The sequence below is a fragment of the Rutilus rutilus genome (genome assembly GCF_951802725.1).
Source record: "Rutilus rutilus genome assembly, chromosome: 4".
Lineage (NCBI taxonomy): Eukaryota > Metazoa > Chordata > Actinopteri > Cypriniformes > Leuciscidae > Rutilus > Rutilus rutilus.
In genome coordinates, this window is record NC_140212.1 from 14,277,607 (window position 1) to 14,295,894 (window position 18,288).

At 38.8% G+C, this 18,288-nt stretch overlaps 3 protein-coding genes and 1 long non-coding RNA gene across 9 annotated transcripts in view; 1 reads left to right on the forward strand and 3 right to left on the reverse strand.

The window, feature by feature from the left end:
- Positions 1-9,748, forward strand: part of LOC311290100 — a 57,375-nt gene extending 47,627 nt beyond the window's left edge. The window contains exons 2-4 of the long non-coding RNA XR_014627311.1: positions 574-628; positions 7,838-7,929; positions 9,617-9,748. This is a non-coding gene — a long non-coding RNA (uncharacterized lncRNA). The remainder of the gene's footprint in view (positions 1-573; positions 629-7,837; positions 7,930-9,616) is intronic.
- On the reverse strand, positions 3,401-6,349 carry cdkn1ba (cyclin dependent kinase inhibitor 1Ba). Its single transcript, XM_084408395.1, has 3 exons — positions 5,610-6,349; positions 5,345-5,462; positions 3,401-4,805 (listed from the first exon to the last, which is right to left on the reverse strand). The coding sequence occupies exons 1-2, from the start codon at positions 6,079-6,081 to the stop codon at positions 5,350-5,352; spliced, it is 585 nt and encodes a 194-aa protein (XP_084264521.1). The 5' UTR covers positions 6,082-6,349; the 3' UTR covers positions 3,401-4,805; positions 5,345-5,349.
- cdpf1 (cysteine rich DPF motif domain containing 1) lies at positions 9,129-13,150 on the reverse strand. The gene is made up of 3 exons (XM_084408396.1): positions 12,860-13,150; positions 9,653-9,764; positions 9,129-9,477 (listed from the first exon to the last, which is right to left on the reverse strand). The coding sequence occupies exons 1-3, from the start codon at positions 12,967-12,969 to the stop codon at positions 9,346-9,348; spliced, it is 354 nt and encodes a 117-aa protein (XP_084264522.1). The 5' UTR covers positions 12,970-13,150; the 3' UTR covers positions 9,129-9,345.
- Positions 13,151-13,219: 69 nt separating this feature from the next.
- The window catches only part of pparaa (peroxisome proliferator-activated receptor alpha a), a 51,385-nt gene continuing 46,316 nt past the window's right edge, over positions 13,220-18,288 (reverse strand). For all 6 annotated transcript variants that reach the window (XM_084408400.1, XM_084408397.1, XM_084408401.1 and 3 more), the window contains 3 exons: positions 16,987-17,186; positions 15,511-15,979; positions 13,220-14,536 (listed from right to left, as the gene is read on the reverse strand). In XM_084408400.1, the coding sequence (XP_084264526.1) occupies positions 14,292-14,536; positions 15,511-15,979; positions 16,987-17,186 (914 nt within the window). In that variant the 3' untranslated portion in view covers positions 13,220-14,291. The remainder of the gene's footprint in view (positions 14,537-15,510; positions 15,980-16,986; positions 17,187-18,288) is intronic.

Below are 18,288 nucleotides of genomic sequence, written 5' to 3' on the forward strand. Positions count from 1 at the left end.
CAGGGAGATGCACAACTCGAAGGTCAGAAGTTGAGTTGTTGACCATCTCTGCCATCTGTATGCCTGCCTAGAGTTGTTCTGTACCTTTAAGCTGTTCGAATCATTATAGTAATCAATGTTTATTTGGACAATATTGATCAAATATAGCACGAGCACACTTTTTTAACTAAATGAAGTTTGTTAGATTTTAAAGTATGTAGCTATTGATATATTGTTGAAAATGAAGACAAAAAGTCTTGGACACTTTCTGGTTGTGAAACAGGTCCATATGTTAATATAATGAACTACACCACTAAAACACCTGTGGGGAAACTGACTTCATACATCCATGAAAAATTACCTTGAGGCAGATTGGTTCAAAATAATTGAAAAATTAAAATGTATATATTGCTTCATAATGTACTGTTCAAACAAATACTTTTTGGGGCCCCTGTATATAATAATAATTATTATATAATAGTTTGTGTGTGTGTGTGAGAATATATATGAATATATATATATATATACATACATACATACACACACACACATTTAATTTAAATTTGTCTAACACATTTAATTTATCTTTTGCAGTCAAGATGTCTTACACAAGTATCATGCCATGGCTGACATCTCAAATGCAAAGGAGGTAAGGAAAAATCTCTTGTTCTTCCACATAAAAGACGTGTAATAGATTCAATTAATCCTTTGATTTCAAAAAGGTTAACTATAATTTGATATTAAAAACCACACTAGTACAGTATCTTTACTGCATGGGCCTAGCAAGGGCGTTGTCATTGGTGGTTTACAGCTGCAAATGTGAAACCCTCAGCTGTTTTTGTATTATAATTACTGATTTCATCAGCCTGCTATTAGTGTTTACAAGGCTCATGCCATGGCAGGCTGCCAGTTTATAAAGTTCATCACTCATTGACCAGAGGAGCACTTTTCAGAAAAAGGTTTTTAGTGTATTGATTTTCGTGTCTGATCAAGGGAAGGGCTGTGTAACAAAGTCAGCAACAGTGGTTTTCTCACTGATTTGACCACAAGCCTGTCTGGTTTTCAGTGGAAAGATGTTTCTGTGAAAATAACCACTGATAGTATAAATGTTGTTTTCACTCGTTTAAGAAGCTACGTTGTGTGTATTAAAGATTTCCACCCTTCTGAATATTCTATCATAAAGCTTCAGGTTTATTATTAGAAAATTGGAGACTTTATAAGTAGTATTGTTGCTTTTTATTTTTTATAATATTAAAGTAATCAAAATAGTGAAATTACACAATTAGAAGTATGGGAATAATGTAGTGGGCAAAAATGCTTGGCACATTCATCAGCTTCATGAGGTGTATCCTGGTAGTCCTCATGCCTGTCTGCTCCAACACATGCAAAAGTAGTAATATGCAGGAATTTACATTTGTCTGTAAAAAATTATTTCAAACATTTAAAGGTTTTTCAGATCATGTAAAAAACTAATTTAGTGAAGTGTGTGAAAAGTGTGGATATGTTTGGATATATATTTTATACGTTTTATTTTTATTTTTCAAAGTCCAATTTAACAAATTTAGGGTTTCTTTAGAATTTTTTTCTTCTTCTTCTGTTTTTACCCTTTGGTTTCAAACACCTACTGATTATTCTTAAATTGGAATCTTTTTTTTTTCTCCACATTCTAAAATTGCTAAACATGTTTGCTAAAAAAAAAGTGAACACAATAAAACTACTCTACATCCAGTCAATGAATGTAGATTTTTTTTTTTTTTTTTTTTTTCACAGGAAAATAATATTTTTTATAGATGTTAGGACAATTGTATTTTTTATTTGTCACTTTTTAATTGTTATAAATGCATGTTTATTATTTGTGTAATTTCTATCACTTATTTGAATTATAGGCCTGATTTGTAGGCCAAAATAATGGTTTATTTTCTGTTACCTTTTACATTTTCTGCTGTCATTATTTTTTCACGGTTTAAATAGGCTAATAGGCTCATGGTGATACCATGCACTGACAAGCATGCCCGATACAACTAGCCCCCTATTTGTATATCGCACAGTAACATATTTTTTGTCATCAGCACTTCGTCATGCGACAAAATAAAGGGAGTTCAAGTAGTTGTTTGGAAAATAATTTCGCGTGCGCTCGTGTAAATTGCGACCGCTGTGTGTTAATGTGCGTTTCGTCATCTTATATGCAGCCGTGATTTTTTAGTAGAAGTAGGACGGGGCTTTAGAAAGATCCATCCGATTTAACCCTCGGGCCAAACTCACCTCTCCCTTCCCTTTCGCAAACATCAGCAGAAATATCAGTCTGACCAATGGCTCTTATTCTGGGTTGTGCTTTACGAGTAGAACAGTCTGTACAAACACACTCTTACTCCAACCTCAGCGCGCGCAAAGCCAATCTCAGTGGCTGCAGTAAGTGGTGTGTTTTTCTTAATAGTTGTCTGATTGGACAACCCGTATGTCAGTATCTTGCCTTTTTTTCCCCTCCGCATGGGACGTGTCCTTGTTTTTTTTTTTTTTCTTCTTCTTTTCTGAATCGAAGTAGGGAGCTCAGCAGGTCGTGTTAGAAACGCAGCAGTTTTACGCACGAACTTGTCGCACGTTGAGTTAAATAACCAAAAGGAGCACACGCATCAGAATAGCTTTGAAAAATAACTTGTGTATTACAATAGTAATGTAGGAGAAGAATAACGTGACCATGTACGTTATCTCCAGTCGTGCGAGTCAACACGCGCGACCAAACAATGTGAAGTAAAATAGCGGTTCCATTTGACATAGAATGGTTCGCGCTATATTGCTGAAAACACTATTTATGAAATATATTACAGCTTACTCAAAACATACCCGGTCAGTTGCAGTATTTTGCAGTGTCAAAGTTTGATTTTTTGAATAATATTCAGCACTGAGCTTCTTCCTATTTATTATTTTTTCATATAAAATATTACAGGCAACACATTATTTGAAGACAATCTAATTATTTGAATGACAATCTAATCCTATTCCTAATAGGAATCTCAAATTGTTGTTGCCACCAGTTTAATTGCTGGTTAATCATATATGTATTACAGTAGGTCAGAAAATAATTATACTTTTTAAAAGCATTTTGCATCCTACTTTCTGTTTAATATCACTAAATAAAAAACCTGGCCAGTTTAAATTAAATAATTGCGTATGTGTGTGCAGGTGCAAAATAAAATAAAAATAAATCTTTTTTAGGTTGTACAGGGCCAAATACCAGCACATGAGAGAGATGTATTTAACAGTTAAATAAAATTGTTGTAAATGTATTTCGGTTATTAGCACAGCTTAGAGTCAGTTTTGGGCTTTTGCATAATGCAGGGTGTGAGGAGTGTATTTAAGTTTCCCCTAAGAGTGTGTTAACATTCAGAGGTTTCTCTGCATGATATAATGGAAAGGAGTCAGGTGAGGGTGTCCATGTCATTTAATCATCTCATTTATAAAGCAGTACACAATCCACATCAATTTCTTAATAGGCTCAGTTTGCAACCTTGCACAAATTTGTGGAAAAAAAAAAGAAAAAAAATACTTATAAAAAGAAGTACATACAGAAAATGCACAAATGCCACTTTGGATAGTCTTAAAAGACAAAAAGCTTGACATAAATAAGTTAGTATAATTTCCTCAGTGTTTTTTATCCTTTTTTTCTTCTTTACAAAGCAGTATGCATGTACACTTCAATGTTGTTCACACTTACTGTGTAACGTCTCAATTTAGTTTTTTTGCCGGTTTATACATATTTTTGTCATAGTGCCATGTCATGTTCAACATGAAAGCCAAATATGTTGTGGCAAAAAAGTGGCTTCATGTTGTTCTTAATTGTATGGCCCAGTGTTAAAGAAAAAAAAAAAGTATGTGTGTGTGTATGTATGTATGTATGTATGTATATATATATATATATATATATATATATAAACAATATGCTACACAGCAATAATAGAAAAACATAAAATTGACCAAAACAAAAAAGCAAATCAATTGGTCACTACAGTTGCACTTTATTTTTTTGTAATGTGTACTCAGTAGGATTTGAGTTCATGAGAGTTTATATAATTATGCCAAAATAACAAAAGAAATAATTTAAATAAAAGAAAAGAAAATTAGTGGAATAACCCAGGGATATAATACTGTAAAGAAGTGTGAAAACCTTAATACCACACTAGGAGTCACAGACCAGGTGCTGTAACCTTGGCTGGTAAAATCATATTAAGTACCAATAAACATGAACGACATTAATGCTGACAGTGACATTTGTGCAACCTAAAAATGGCCAAGATTGTGCTGCTGTTTGCCAGCCAAAACTGAGACAATGGGATTGTTTAACCTAATTAAAGGGACATGCTGTGTGTGTGTGTGTGTGCGTGTGTGTGTGTTGTTTGTGTGTGTGTGTGTGTGTGTGTGTGTGTGTGTTGTGTGTGTCTGTACATAGATATTTACTTTAAAAGGGTTAATTTTAGGGAGACGTTTAAAAACTGCACAGCAATTCTTCAAGTCAAACGCACTCCATTTATAAATGATTGTTTGTTTTTTTATATATATATATCTTAGTATTACATTTAAATGTGCTACATATAAAATGAAAGTATATACATAGGTAGTAAAAGAACAAATGAAGCAACTCCAATTGCACACTGCTACATTATCTGCTTTTGAGGCAAATATATTTTGTCGAGTGCCAAAACTTTAGTGTAAAAATTCAGTGCTTATACAGCCCTCTCCAAGGCTCGATTTGTATTTTCAACTGCTGTCCCTGTTTACTTCATAAAGCTCTTGAAGTATTTAATGGAGAACATAGGCGTCTTCATCTCTCTCTGCAGGGAACAAAAAAAAAGAAAAAAAGAAAGTTGATTAGCAAAGGGAATAACATCGACCGCGGGTGCAAAAATGTCACTCAGAGACACACAATACATTAAATAACTTTAACGGCAAAATATTTCAGAATGCATAATAAAGCACTGGGAATGGAAAGCGAACAATTTTGCGCGCAAGTAAACGCCTGCATGCATTGTGAACCCGGACCCCCTCCTCCTCGCGCTCCCACACACACACACACACACACACCCTACAAGAGACCTGCTGACGTGTTACTACAATGTTGTGCATTTGAGTCGACTGTCACTCGCGCGGTGACAGAATGTTTCGTTTTAAAACGCCAGACCGAACAGTTTCGACTCTGGACGCGTGGAGCAGCATCGACAAGAAACAAACATTATTAATGTGTAACAATAAAACAGGCACAGCAATAAACACAAACAAACAAACAGCGACGTTTAACATTTTTATACGAAGTCATACGCGTTTACAAGTCCCACGCCAGACCAGTAACGTTACGCACGAAACTCACTCTCACCTTGTTTACGTTTTGGGATCTGACTTGCCGGGCGCTTGCTCGAGCGAACTCGTCGTATCCGGACAGCGGTTCTCCTCGGTCGCGGGGACCTTGGGTCTTTTGCTTTGGCAAGGAAGATCTATTGGAAGAATGAAGACTGTGTTAGAAAAGCGATTGATTTCCGTCTCGGAAGCAAATGCAAGAGGAGGGCAAAGCGTTTGTCCCCCGAGATCAGCGCGTAAATAGCACTGTCTAGTGCGCTGTCACGAACTCGCAAAACATTTACCCCGATCCTCTTTCGACGGTCTTTTCCTCGGCGTAGAGGGCGCCGTTCGGCTGTCCGTCCGACTCCCGGTCTCCGTGCTGTCAGAGTCCCTCTCTACGCTCTCCAGGGAGGGAGTCGTCGTCAACAAATAATCGTGGTTCCCGTTATGGTCCACAGTCCCGGTAGAGGTAGCCCGGTTTACGTGAGGCGGTCTGGTGTAAAACTCCGGGACTTCTTCGGCGTCCACCTCCTGCCACTCGAAGTTGCCCGGCGCGAGCGGCTCGTTCTTGGCGAAGTCGTAATTCCATTTTTCCTTGGACGCTTTCTCCATCTCCCGCATTTGGTCCTCGACGTCCCTGGCGAACTCTTCGCGATCCACGGAGCCGAAGAGATTTCGGCAGACCGGCGGTTTGGCGGGGTCCGCCTGCCTCGCGTCCACCCTCTCCAGCGTGGGACTTCCATTGGAGACGCGCACTTTTGACATTTTGCACATGAAAGTTTGTCCGAGATTCGCAGTCGCAATCGAGCCAGACGCAGTCTAACTAAAAGCGAACCCTCCCAAGAAAGCCGAGTGAATCGCAGAGCGCACGCATAACAAACGCGCGAATGCGTGTAGAAAGACTAGAGCGCGTGGAAAACAAGTCATGAAAACAGCGCGCGGCTCCGAACACGTCTCGTAGTAATTCCGAAGAAAAACAGACGGGTCATTCGAGTAGGCGAGCACCCAATATGGCGATCGCAAGTAAACTGGCTAGGGAAAAAAAGATTGACAGCAAAGGCTATTTAAACAGAAGACGCCTTTGATTGGCCGGCGGACACGGGGCCCGCCCACCGTTGAAAAACGATACAAACAGTAGAAACTCGCGCTCCCTTCAGTACAGTGTTGCCATGTCCTCTTATTATAAACCACTGTGGCCTAGTTTATTTCTGAATGGTTATAAAATATGGTAGTATAAGCAGTGGTTCTGAGCCCTGGGGTCGTCGAGATGAAAAAAAAAAAGTTAAAACGCCATGGAGCTTTTTCTCTAATAAAATACATTTGATTGGATAGATTAATAAATGTGTCCAGTAAATCAGTAATGACTGAGATAAATATTCATTTAAATGTATTGATTAAAAGTATGGGAGGCCAAAAAAACATGAACTCCTAAAACTTCTGGGATAGTGAAACAGATATTTGAAAATAAAGTATTTGAGTCACTTTTTTCAATAATGAAATTAGAAATGGGGGCCATTGGAGTGAAAAGGTGGAGAAGATTTATACGAAGGACATTTTTTTGGATCTTGCTCTTCTTTCGTGATCTGGCAACACAGCTGCAGATTGAAATTTGTTTTGCCATTTGCGTAAATCACATGAAGGTATTAAAATGATGATAGTAAACCTTTATAATGCACCTAGCAAGTTTTAGCTGTAATATACAATATTGCGCGATTGAATAAGATGAGAACAACATTATTCCTTCAGTGGAGCTATGTCACTTGCTAAACCTTAGTGTGATTTGTTATCTTGCCAAGTCTGAGGTCATATTTGGCAGACTGCTTATCTCTGGCAGACTTTGGCATTACCAATAACAAGTAGCTGAAATGTTCCAGCACCCCCTACAGAATTTTTCAATAGCGTCTGTGTGAAGACTTTTAAGCATCGCAGCTGAATCATGTTGTGAACTGATGACTTTAGGAAAAACAAAATGTACAAACACATACATGAGTTATATTGTCAGAATCAAGTGACTGTCATAAGGTTTGGGTAATGTCATCTCAGCAAAAGTTTCTTTCAAAGGAGAACTGTGTAAGAAATGGCTTTACCGCCATCTAGTGGGTGTAGTGAAATGCAGCAGAAAAAGCACCTGGCATCAGTAGGCATGGATCAATAGCTGCCTAAATGGAGTTTAAAGGGGTAGTTCACTCAAAAATGAAAATTCTATCATTGTTTACTCACCCTCAAGTTGTTCCAAACCTGTAAGAGTTTCTTTGTTCTGCTGAACACAAAGGAAGATATTTGTAACCAAACAGATCTCGGTCCCCATTGACTACCATAGTATATTTTTCTCCTACTATGGAAGTCAATGGGGACAGAGATCTGTTGGTTACAAACATTCTTCCAAATATCTTCCTTTGTGTTCAGCAGAACAAAGAAACTCTTACAGGTTTGGAACAACTTGAGGGTGAGTAAATGATGACAGAATTTTTGGGTGAACTATCCCTTTAAAGTAACACTAAGGAACTTTTCCTCTTTGGTTGCCCTACAGGTTGGAAGTGTCCATTACTGCTGTAAATAATTTTGCCACCTGCAGTCTACTGTTGCAGTTTATCCAGCACTGGAATGATGCCCACAGACAAGGTAGAGTATGTTGTAACATCAGAAAAATGAAGACTATTGTAATGCTTGATGTAAAATTTGTATAGGTCTGTAAAGTGCCTTTCACCCTGTTATGACTTGAACCATTGATATGATTTTGGAAATATTATTTTAAGGTAAAAAAAATGTTACTTAGTGTTGCTTTGAATTGGCATATGCTCAAGGATGTCTGGATAAGACATTCCCCTTGGCTTGAACCCTACTTGTTTAGTAGGAAAAAAACACAGGTTAGCAGTGAAGTATAAGTTCCAGCACACACATAGGAAGAGATCTGTGGCTCAGCAGTATGAGCAGTGGCACACAATGCCAGAGGTTGCTGGTTCAAATCTAGCCAGATCTCAGAGAAGATGGACCAGAAGTCCTGCAGCTAATTTCATTGGTAATCAGTACTGTGACTGACCAATACAATCAGCTGGAGTTTCTGCTGAACTTGTTTGGGATCATCCTGTACTTGTCAGTCTCCTACATTGTTGCTGTCTTTCAAAATAAATATTGTGCCAAAAATTGAAATTTTTGGTTAAGTATGAACACTTTGTTTTGGCAAATTTAAAACAATCAGCTCTATAACCGCTGCTGGTCATTGTCCCGGAAGCCGGGGGGGGACCCAGGTCATGGTCCCCCCTTCTTCTTTCTTTGGGTACTGTCTTCACTCTCCTCTTCACTCCAGTCTCACGTGCTGCTTGCTCCTCCAGTCATCCTTGGTCTCCATCTGGGTTTGGTCAGCTTCTCCACTGCTCCATCTGGGTCTGGTCCTCTGCTCCATCTGGGTCTGGTCCTCTGCTCCATCCGGGTCTGGTCCTCTGCTCCATCCGGGTCTGGTCCTCTGCTCCTCTGCTCCATCCAGGTCTGGTCCATCCAGGTCTGGTCCTCTGCTCCATCTTCTCTGAGATCTGGCTGGACTTGAACCAGTGACCTCTGGCATTGTGTGCCAGTGCTCATACCGCTGAGCCACAGATCTCTTCCTATGTGTGTGCTGGAACTTATACTTCACTGCTAACCTGTGTTTTTTTCCAACTAAACAAGTAGGGTTCAAGCCAAGGCGATAAATCAGAAAGTTAGTAACTTCCCAGCTGTGGTGTAGGGGTATTGCCCATGTTCACAACAATTCTGCACTCCTCCAACAACAGGTTCAAATCTCATCTATATCATTTTAGCCATTTGTAATCAATCACAACCAATGATACAACTTAACATTATTTATTTCATAGCTGACATAGTAAGACAAGGCATTTAGTGCTATTGTAAAACTGAAAACACTCATCACAGAACACATGATTTCAATCAAAAGATGCTGTGTCACCTTCAGTTTGATTCATATAAATAGAAAAAGGACAACAGATAAGTGTCGCCAGTGTCCTCTGTTCATAACTGATGGCTAATAAACAAATCAATATATCATCATGAGGACGACGATGTCTTCTGGACACTCTTCTTCCTCTGCACCTCATTTTGAACCTGCTCTGGAAACTGATGAAGATAATCCCGCACACATGGCAAACAAAAGCGTTTGGTGTAGAACAGACTGCAGTCCTGTCATTAATAAAAATAAAAGTTTATTGATGTGTTCAAATACACATTGTGATTGATTGCTTTGATTTATGGAAATATATCCTAAATATTAAGGAATGAGTAATTAGTTAACTGATAAATTCAATTCTTTCATTTGCAGAAAAAGGAGAAATGTTCTACATAGTCACACACATACCGTTCCCACACACACCGTCTTACTGCACAGACAGCACTTGGATCCTAAAACGAGGAACTTCTCTCTCTCTGGGCAGAAAGGATCCTTCATGCCGTAACATTCCTCCAAGAGCCTGCGGGGAAAGGCACATCTCAATCACTGATGTTTTTACACTCATTCAGCCAGACATGGTTCTGCAAACTACAACTCCTAAATAAGCACTCATTTCAGGAAAAACACCACCAACACTCATATATTACAGTTCAGGTGATGGAATCCTGCTAATTATACATCATCATCATCATCATCATCATCATCAAAGCAGAGCTGGCCAACGCATGCACTTCTTTAGAAAACCTTATGTGCATTTATCAGACACATGATAGATAGCTAGACACAGGATTCAAAGTAGAACATAACATCACTACAATAAATATAAATATAAATATACACACACACACTGCTGTTAAGTTCAACAACTGCAAAGTTTACATACATTTTGCTCAATTCATGACCTGGATTATTTATAAAGGTTCCAAACTGCATCAAATGTCACCTACAATTTCTATTATTTCCCATTCATTTGACTTAAACGTAATGTAAATAATCTTCACAATTTACCTCGACTGTTTGTATGGAAAGCTGTTTTAAATTTTTTAAGGGATTAAATATACTAGTATCTATTTTCATGATTTTGTGACATTTAAAATAAATATATATATTTATATTTATTTGGAACTGAAATATTGAGTAGAAAGATGGAAAACCTATGCTCCTTTATGACAATATTTACCATTTTAGTGCTGTCCTGATTTACATCATTCATGAGCACGTTCCATTTTAAATCTTGCTTTTTTGGATGTTAGTAAGTGTGGTTTGCCTTATGATAAAGGTATGCCCCTAGTCTCGCACTGTAAATGTGTAAAATGTGCAATAAAACTTTAAAAAACATTTCTATATTCCATTACCTATTTCTATTTATCAAAAAATCCTGATATAAAACACCTCCACATTTTAATAAGCAGCACAACCATTTTCAACTAATAATAATAATAAGAAATATTTCTTCACCAAATCCACATACGAGTTCTGAAAGATCTTGTGACACCAAAGACTGGAGTAATGGAGCTTTGCCATCACAGGAAAAAAATTGCCTACATTTTGCAATATATTCAAATAAAAAAACTTTGAAATTGAACAACTGAAATTGTAGTGTTATTTCACAATATTACTGTTTTTACTGTATTTTCTATCAAATAAATGCAGTTTTGGTGAGCATAAGAGACCTCTTTCAAAAAAACCTTCCTGACCCTTACTGTGTATTTATATATTTTTATTTATCATATTTATTTTGGGGTATATTATTATTACTCACCTATGTACCATATAAAAGAGTCTATATATATATATATATATATATATATAGTGAATAGATATTATATTTCTGAGTGCAAAAATTTGAAACATTGAAACTTATAACAAACTGTGGCCAAATCGGCAATCAGGATGCATTCGCAGCGCCTGAACATAGGTCTAATAGGTTAGACAAACATAGTCCCGGTCACGTTGACAGTTACTGAGCTTGGGACTATTTTCAGGCACTGGATCATATCATTACGCCTGCTGCACTCATGGTACGGCAGCAAAGTTTCTTGATTATTACGCAGGAATGAGAGTATAGTTCCTAGCCATATCAGCCTAGAAAATCGCAACTTTACATTTTCTATCGGTCTTGAGTACACAATGTAACTACAGAAGAGTCAAGTTTTAAATAGGAAAAATATCGAAACTCTTTGGTCATTTTTTTGAGAGAGATGCTAATGGTCTTGTCCGATTCAATGATCTATGCTAAGCTATGCTAAAAGTGGGACCCCCAGACCCGGAGTTCGGCTGAATGGATTCGAAAGCGATAAAACTCAACTGTTTAACTCTGGGGGAGTTGTGTAACTCTGGGGGATTTCCAAAAAAGTGGCGTATCCCTTTAAGCTTGATGTTGACTAGTCGTTGAATACTCAGCAAGACGGTAATTTTAACAATTTCTTGTGTGTAATTGACCATTTAAGCGCAATAAGCCACTCATCTTAGTAGGCTAATTGCGACTCACACTGCTTGACACTGAGACTAGAGGCGGCTTGTGCGTTCCACTTATATAGATCAGTGGTGCACTCGCTTTTGGTTTGAGCGCAAACCCTGCGGGAATTAGTAAATGTATGCGCAATACAAGCACTATTTAACCACAGCGAATGAGATGAGTGAGTGAGAGGAGCGGGTGTGTGTCACTTCGCCGTCGGAGAGTTAGTTTATTCAGGCAAAAGTCATAGTTATTGGTGAAAATTGGATCCTAATCTTAAGTGTGGCCCTATTTTGTTTAGGATATTATTGGTCTAAAAAGTTACTAGTAACTAAAAAACAAGTACTAGTGTCTTAAGTAAAGTTTAATTAAATAGTCACTATTGAAATAAGCACTAGGCTATTATCTAAAAAAAATAATAACTAGTATCTAAGACCTATACTATTACCTAAAGCACTACTATCTAAAGAACAAGTACTAGTAACTAATGGAATAGATATTAGTGTCTACAAAAATAAGCACTAATAGCATGAAAATACATTTTAAGGACTAAATGTTCAGACGGCTTGCCATACTGTTCATGCATAATTGAACCATAATTAACATCATATACTCACCCTCATGTCGCTGAAAGCATACATACTATAAGTAAGTATTTTTGGAAAATTTTTGCTACCCATTGAATGACAATACATTGTACATTTCTCAAAATATCTTTAGTGTTCTATACAAGAAAGTAAGCCACAAAGTTTTGCAACGGCATGATGAGTAGAATTACACGATTTCCTTTTTTGGGTGACGTTGCAAGTCGTTTTCTGTCATTAGCAGTTTGCCATCCCGATTAAAACATATGTGAGGAATATAATATTACAATTTTTTATTACATACTATGTGCATGCGAAAATAATTGTTTATAGTTCATTGAACAAGCATGAAAAACATTGTTTAATCCTTCTCGATAAAGATTTTACTAAATTATATTTAAATTACAATATAATGAAAAATCGTCGTATCTTTCCATACGTCACCGTGACATCACGGCAAATTACATGCGATAGTTCAGCTCCGCGCGCTTTTTTTTTTTGCATATGCAGAGTATTGAACAACTATTCTGCGCTAATCGCAGACTGCAATTTCACAAATACTTGCGTACTTACACTATTGCCCTGGTGTTTGGCGGCTTCTGCCCGTAGAAACTGTACGGGCTGGACAGCTCGCACAGCTCACAGGTGAACACGCCGAGCGCGGATCCTTCGCTCAAATCCATTCGCTCTAAAGCGCGGTCCTCGTGCAGCACAGTTCCTACATCCCGTTCAAACAAACCCTAGCTGTTTGTTTTGAATGAGCACGCGTTCTCAAGGCACGCCATAGTGGAATAACGTCACTACGGCGCGTCAAACAGGACAGTCTCAAAACTTCCGGTTTTTAGTTTACGCTTGCAGTACATCAGATTAGCCAGAGGATGGCGCCTGTAATAAAACACTTCCATGCCGATATTGCACGTTTTTTGTAAACTTTTTTTTTTTTTTTTTTAATGAACATTGTTTTTAATTTCAAAATACAAACAATTACACATCCACAACGGAAAATTAAATGTTTCATTAAAATCAAAGAACTTATATTGGCTTCTATACTCTTTGTTAAAATGCAAGTCTACAATGCAATTTCTGGTAATCAAGGGTCTTGTAAATTGCATCAACAAGTAGATCTGGCTCATTCCCTAAATATTCCCTAAAAAAAACCTCAATAAAACAATAATTTACCGATCAAATACAAGTACTGAGTCAAAACACAACAAATTTGTACAATAAAATTACAGTTGGAGTGCTATACAGTATACAATGATATTTTTTATACAACATATTTTGTACAATATACAAGCATTTCAAATGAGGTAACAAACAATCTGATTTATATGGCTCTCCCAATACATTTAATTCTAGCATTAGAACATGAAAAATCACCCCTTATTCTAATTCTTATCCTAAATCTTTACTGTAGTAGGAGCTTATTTGGCAGAAGAGGTGATGGGACGTCAACCGCTCTGGAAGTTACAATTGATCTGAAGCCCCGCCCTGCAAATATTACATTAAGGTGGAAACGGAAAGCACCAGCACATCATCTAAATGTGGCCAAATGTGTCAAAAGCAACAGAAAAAAACACATGCTTATAAAGCTGAAAATGGCACTTTAATGAGCTCTCGAGCTCTCTCTCTCTCTATGTCTGTGTGTGTGTGTACTGTTTGCTTACTACACTTGAATACCATTCGCTTCATTGGCTTTTCTTACGAGTACACATTATAGGCGAAAAGCATATATTGCACTTATTAGGGGATTACCACCGTCCTTGTAAAGGTCAGTTCCCTATTAAAGGTTAGTGCAATATTAATGAGCCTTGGCTTTGCCCTATAATGTCCCAGCAGTGCTTGATCCACAAGCAGGTACACACCCCAAAGATGTTCCAGCCGGTCTTCCTCCCCCTTGGAGCCGAGCATTCGGCAACTCAAAGGCTTTATTCGTCTCCTGTCCCGAACGCAGAGGGATCTCTCGTGCACCAGCGCTTCCTGAGAACGGGAACGCTTCGAGCTCTCAGTACATGTCTCTGTAGATCTCCTGCAGAAGAGGATGGAGTGAAGCATCTTCTGTCTTCTTGATCTCCTGGACCAGCTCTGCGTGCTCCGTCACCAGCTGCCGCAGGTCGGCCAGTTTCTGCAGCAGCTTGGGAAAGAGCAAGCCGTTGTCGGGGTGGTTGGACAACAGATGGAGCCGTAGGGCGTGAACTACGCTCTCCTGGATGTGCTCGATCTGTGACACGTCACTCAGTCCTGGACGGTCTGCCAATGGAGATCCACACAGAGAGAGAGACAAAAGAGACAGATGTCAGGATGTCAAAAGCACCGTTACTTTGGTACCAAGTCTGTTTACTTGAATGAAAACGAATTAAAGGCTACATGCCATTATTTTCTCTTAAATGATTCATATTTCTATTAATACTGAACTTTTGAAATAAAGGACACTGACTTTAACTTCGGTAGTGTGACATCCCTAGATTTATCTGTACAGTGTGTCCGCAGATATTGATGAAACATTTTTTGTTCAAGTGTCATTTTGCTAACGGTGTCTCTCTTTAGCATATAGGTTAAAAGAAAAAAGAGAGTCAGAGCGGTTCTCCAGGAAGCTGTGGTTTGAGGTACTGTCTGCGTTTTTTTGGTCCCCGCCGCACGACCGCGGGTCCGAGGGTTGCTGCTGGAACCGGCGGAAGAGGAAACTGTGGTTATTTTTGCTAGTCCTCAGGAGAACAATATCCCCATCTCACTCTGACCATTATTATCATGTCTCTCAAAAGCTATTGGCTGTGGGCCTCCAGTGGTGACATAAAAAACAAGCTGAACCACAACTAACCTACTAACAGTTCAGCAAAGGAGGTGAGATATTAACATGTAGGATGCTCACGAACAGGGGAAGTTTAGGATCTAATTTAGTTTCAAATTTAAATCAATGTATAAGGAAAAGCATATACATCACAATTTCTGGACAGCAAGGTATGTGCTTTTCATAATAAATACACGAGTAAATAAATAGATCAAGCCTAAATAATTACGTCGACCATAATTGGCAACTTGAAGATACTTTAACTTGGACAAGCCAAGCACCAACTTGTGACCCCTGGACCCCAGTTTAAAAAACCCCGCTCCAGTTGGAGTGAAGCATGACAAAAACTCATTTCTGAGTAATGGCCATTTTTAAAACTGCTAGTCAGCTTGTCACTGCCTCTATTTCACTTCTCGTTGCTCTCCCTGCGTCTCACCTCCGCAGCAGATAATGGCAGCCACAAACAGCGCCAGGTCGCTGTCGTCCAGCTCTAGAGCGTTGAACCTCATGGCGAACTGAAATTTGGGCTCCATCATGTCACTGAAGGGCTTGCGTAGACTCTTCAGAAACTCGCGGGTGATGAAGCCTCCGCCGCGAGCCACCAGCAGCCCGTCTTTATTCATGCAGGAGGCCAGCAGGGCGAAGAGCGCCTCGTACACGCCGTACTTCAGCAGAGTCACCTGGTCGTTGAGGTCCAGGGTGGCGAAGCCGGGCAAGGCCTTGGCGAACTCCGTCAGCTCCGTGACCGTCGCCACCGAGGCGTACTGACAGAACAGGAAGAGCCGGGCCTCCACTTCTCTCTCCCGTAGAGTGGAGGCGTCGCCGGACGCCACGTTGCCCAGCAGCTGGGTGAGTAGATTCTGCTCTGCGTGCTGGAGAGAGTCCATGTCGTGGATGACGAAGGGCTTCAATGAAGGACAGAGAGAGGACAGTCAGAGAGCAGGTGTGCGTTCAGCTCAATAAATGAGTAGCTTGTGCAATTAGCGCTCTCCGTTTTTTTGTAATTAGCAACCGACGCACTCTTGCTCAGTGTTGGGGAAGCTACTTTGAACCCACAGCTTGACGGTTTATAGTCAAATACAGTCAAGCCTTTTGAAAAAGTAGTTACCTACTACAAACTACTTACAAACAGAAGAAAACTATACTGAAATGGGTCAATATTTAAAAAAAATATTAAGCTATCTGATTTAAAGAACGTTTTTTTACTCTGACCTTTATTTTGCCGGTACAAAAACTATTAGGATTTATTTTGAATGAATGAATCACTATAACAGTATAAAAATTACAGATATTTACTAACTAAAGGCCGGAATGCACTACACAACTATTTAAAAACGCTAGGCATCATAAACTTGTCGACTTTGCAAATGTTAAAGAGAAAAGCTGGGCCTCATTCACTAAACTACTGAGGATCACATATTTACAGACTGTCAAGTCGCTACAAACACAACAAACTCAAGAGTAATCGTGGCTTTTTGCTAGGAGACGTGTGACAAATTAAAATCATGATGGGACGGAATCATACCCAGAAACAAACAAAAAAAAATGCACAAAAATCTGTGCCCATCATAAGCATAAGTTTGTCTGACATCTCTGGCCCAAAATCTGGTGACTGGCTTTGACTTTTAGCAACTAGCGATGACTCACCCAGAATATAAAGTCATGTAGTTTATTCCTGCCTTATGTAACAAAAACATAATAATTGAATTCTTTGTATTTACAACTATAATAAATATAACCATGATTCCATACCAATGAACGGCAGCATTTTTTTCCAGTGCTTTAACAGACAGATTAGTAGAGATTAGGAGATTTTGATTATCGCCTCATTTGACTCTGCTTTTGTGAGCAATACAGTGTGAATAGTGGGTGAGTGAGTGAGTGAGTTAGCTCCCCAACTGCAGTTACTCACCGGAGTGCTGGTCTTGCCCGTGAGAAACACGCGTGCTTTGGCTTTGTTCATGTGGAAGTGTTTGAGGTAGGCTTCATGCATCTGCCTGGCCAAACTCCTCGTGTCCGGCTGCAGAGACTGGTGCTCCTCTTTCCCGCCGACATCCTTCTCTGCTTTCAGCCTCTGCTTCTCTGATTGGGGTATCCGCCCAAAACGGATAGCTGTAAGACGCACGCACACACATTACCAATAAAAAGAGGTACAACATCATGCATGCTGCCACAGTTAATGTACCGTATACAAACAAAACAGGAACACACACACACATGTCTGGTTCACTATCTTTGTGGGGACTTTCCATAGACGTAATGGTTTTTATACTGTACAAACTGTATATTCTATCCCCTTACACCAACCCTACCCCTAAACCTACCCATCACAGAAAACTTTCTGCATTTTTACATTTCCCAAAACAATTATTCTGTATGATTTATAAGCTTGTGTACCCATGGGGACCTCAATTTAAGTCCCCAGTCCCAGTGAGTCCCCATGAGACTGAGTCTCACACACACACACACACACACACACACTGTAAGGCAGATAGATAAATGCTTAACAAAATGTTCGGTAACACTTTATTTTAAGGTGACGTAGTTACATGTTACTACATGTACTTACTATAGTAATAACAGTAATTATGCATAATTACAAGCAAGTTAACTAACCCTAAACCAAATCCTAACCCAACCCTAACTCTACAGTAAGTAAATGTAGTTAATTAATATTACTCAGTACTTATTTGAGTAAGTACATTGTAACTACGTCACCTTAAAATAAAGTGTAACCAAATGTTCACACTAGAGCTGTTATTTGATTTAAAAGTGATGTGAAATTGCTAAATAAATATGTTGCTTAATTAATTAATTGTGTACATATGTTTTATTTCCACATCACTGACCTCAGAAGGTAACCCTGTTCTAATGTTATTTTTGGAATTCATAAATTGACAATTTTTTGTTTTAGGAAATAAACCCTTCGTATCTGCCTATTCAGTTTGTGTTGTGTTGTGTTGTGTTGTGTTGTGTTGTGTAGATGCCCATTCTCTCCATATTAGAATTTTTCCGCCTACAGCTTTCAGTTCTGTGAATGATGGTCCAGCTATGAAATTACAGCTGGATTACATTAGTGAGGAGGACATCTCCGCTAATTTATTATCCACACCAATTTCAAGAATAACTTTTAAAGAAAAGCTGGGGCAAAGGAAGACCTACACCAGAGCCTAATTTGGTACAGAAAGCCTACGCTTTTGAAAGCATTTCAACC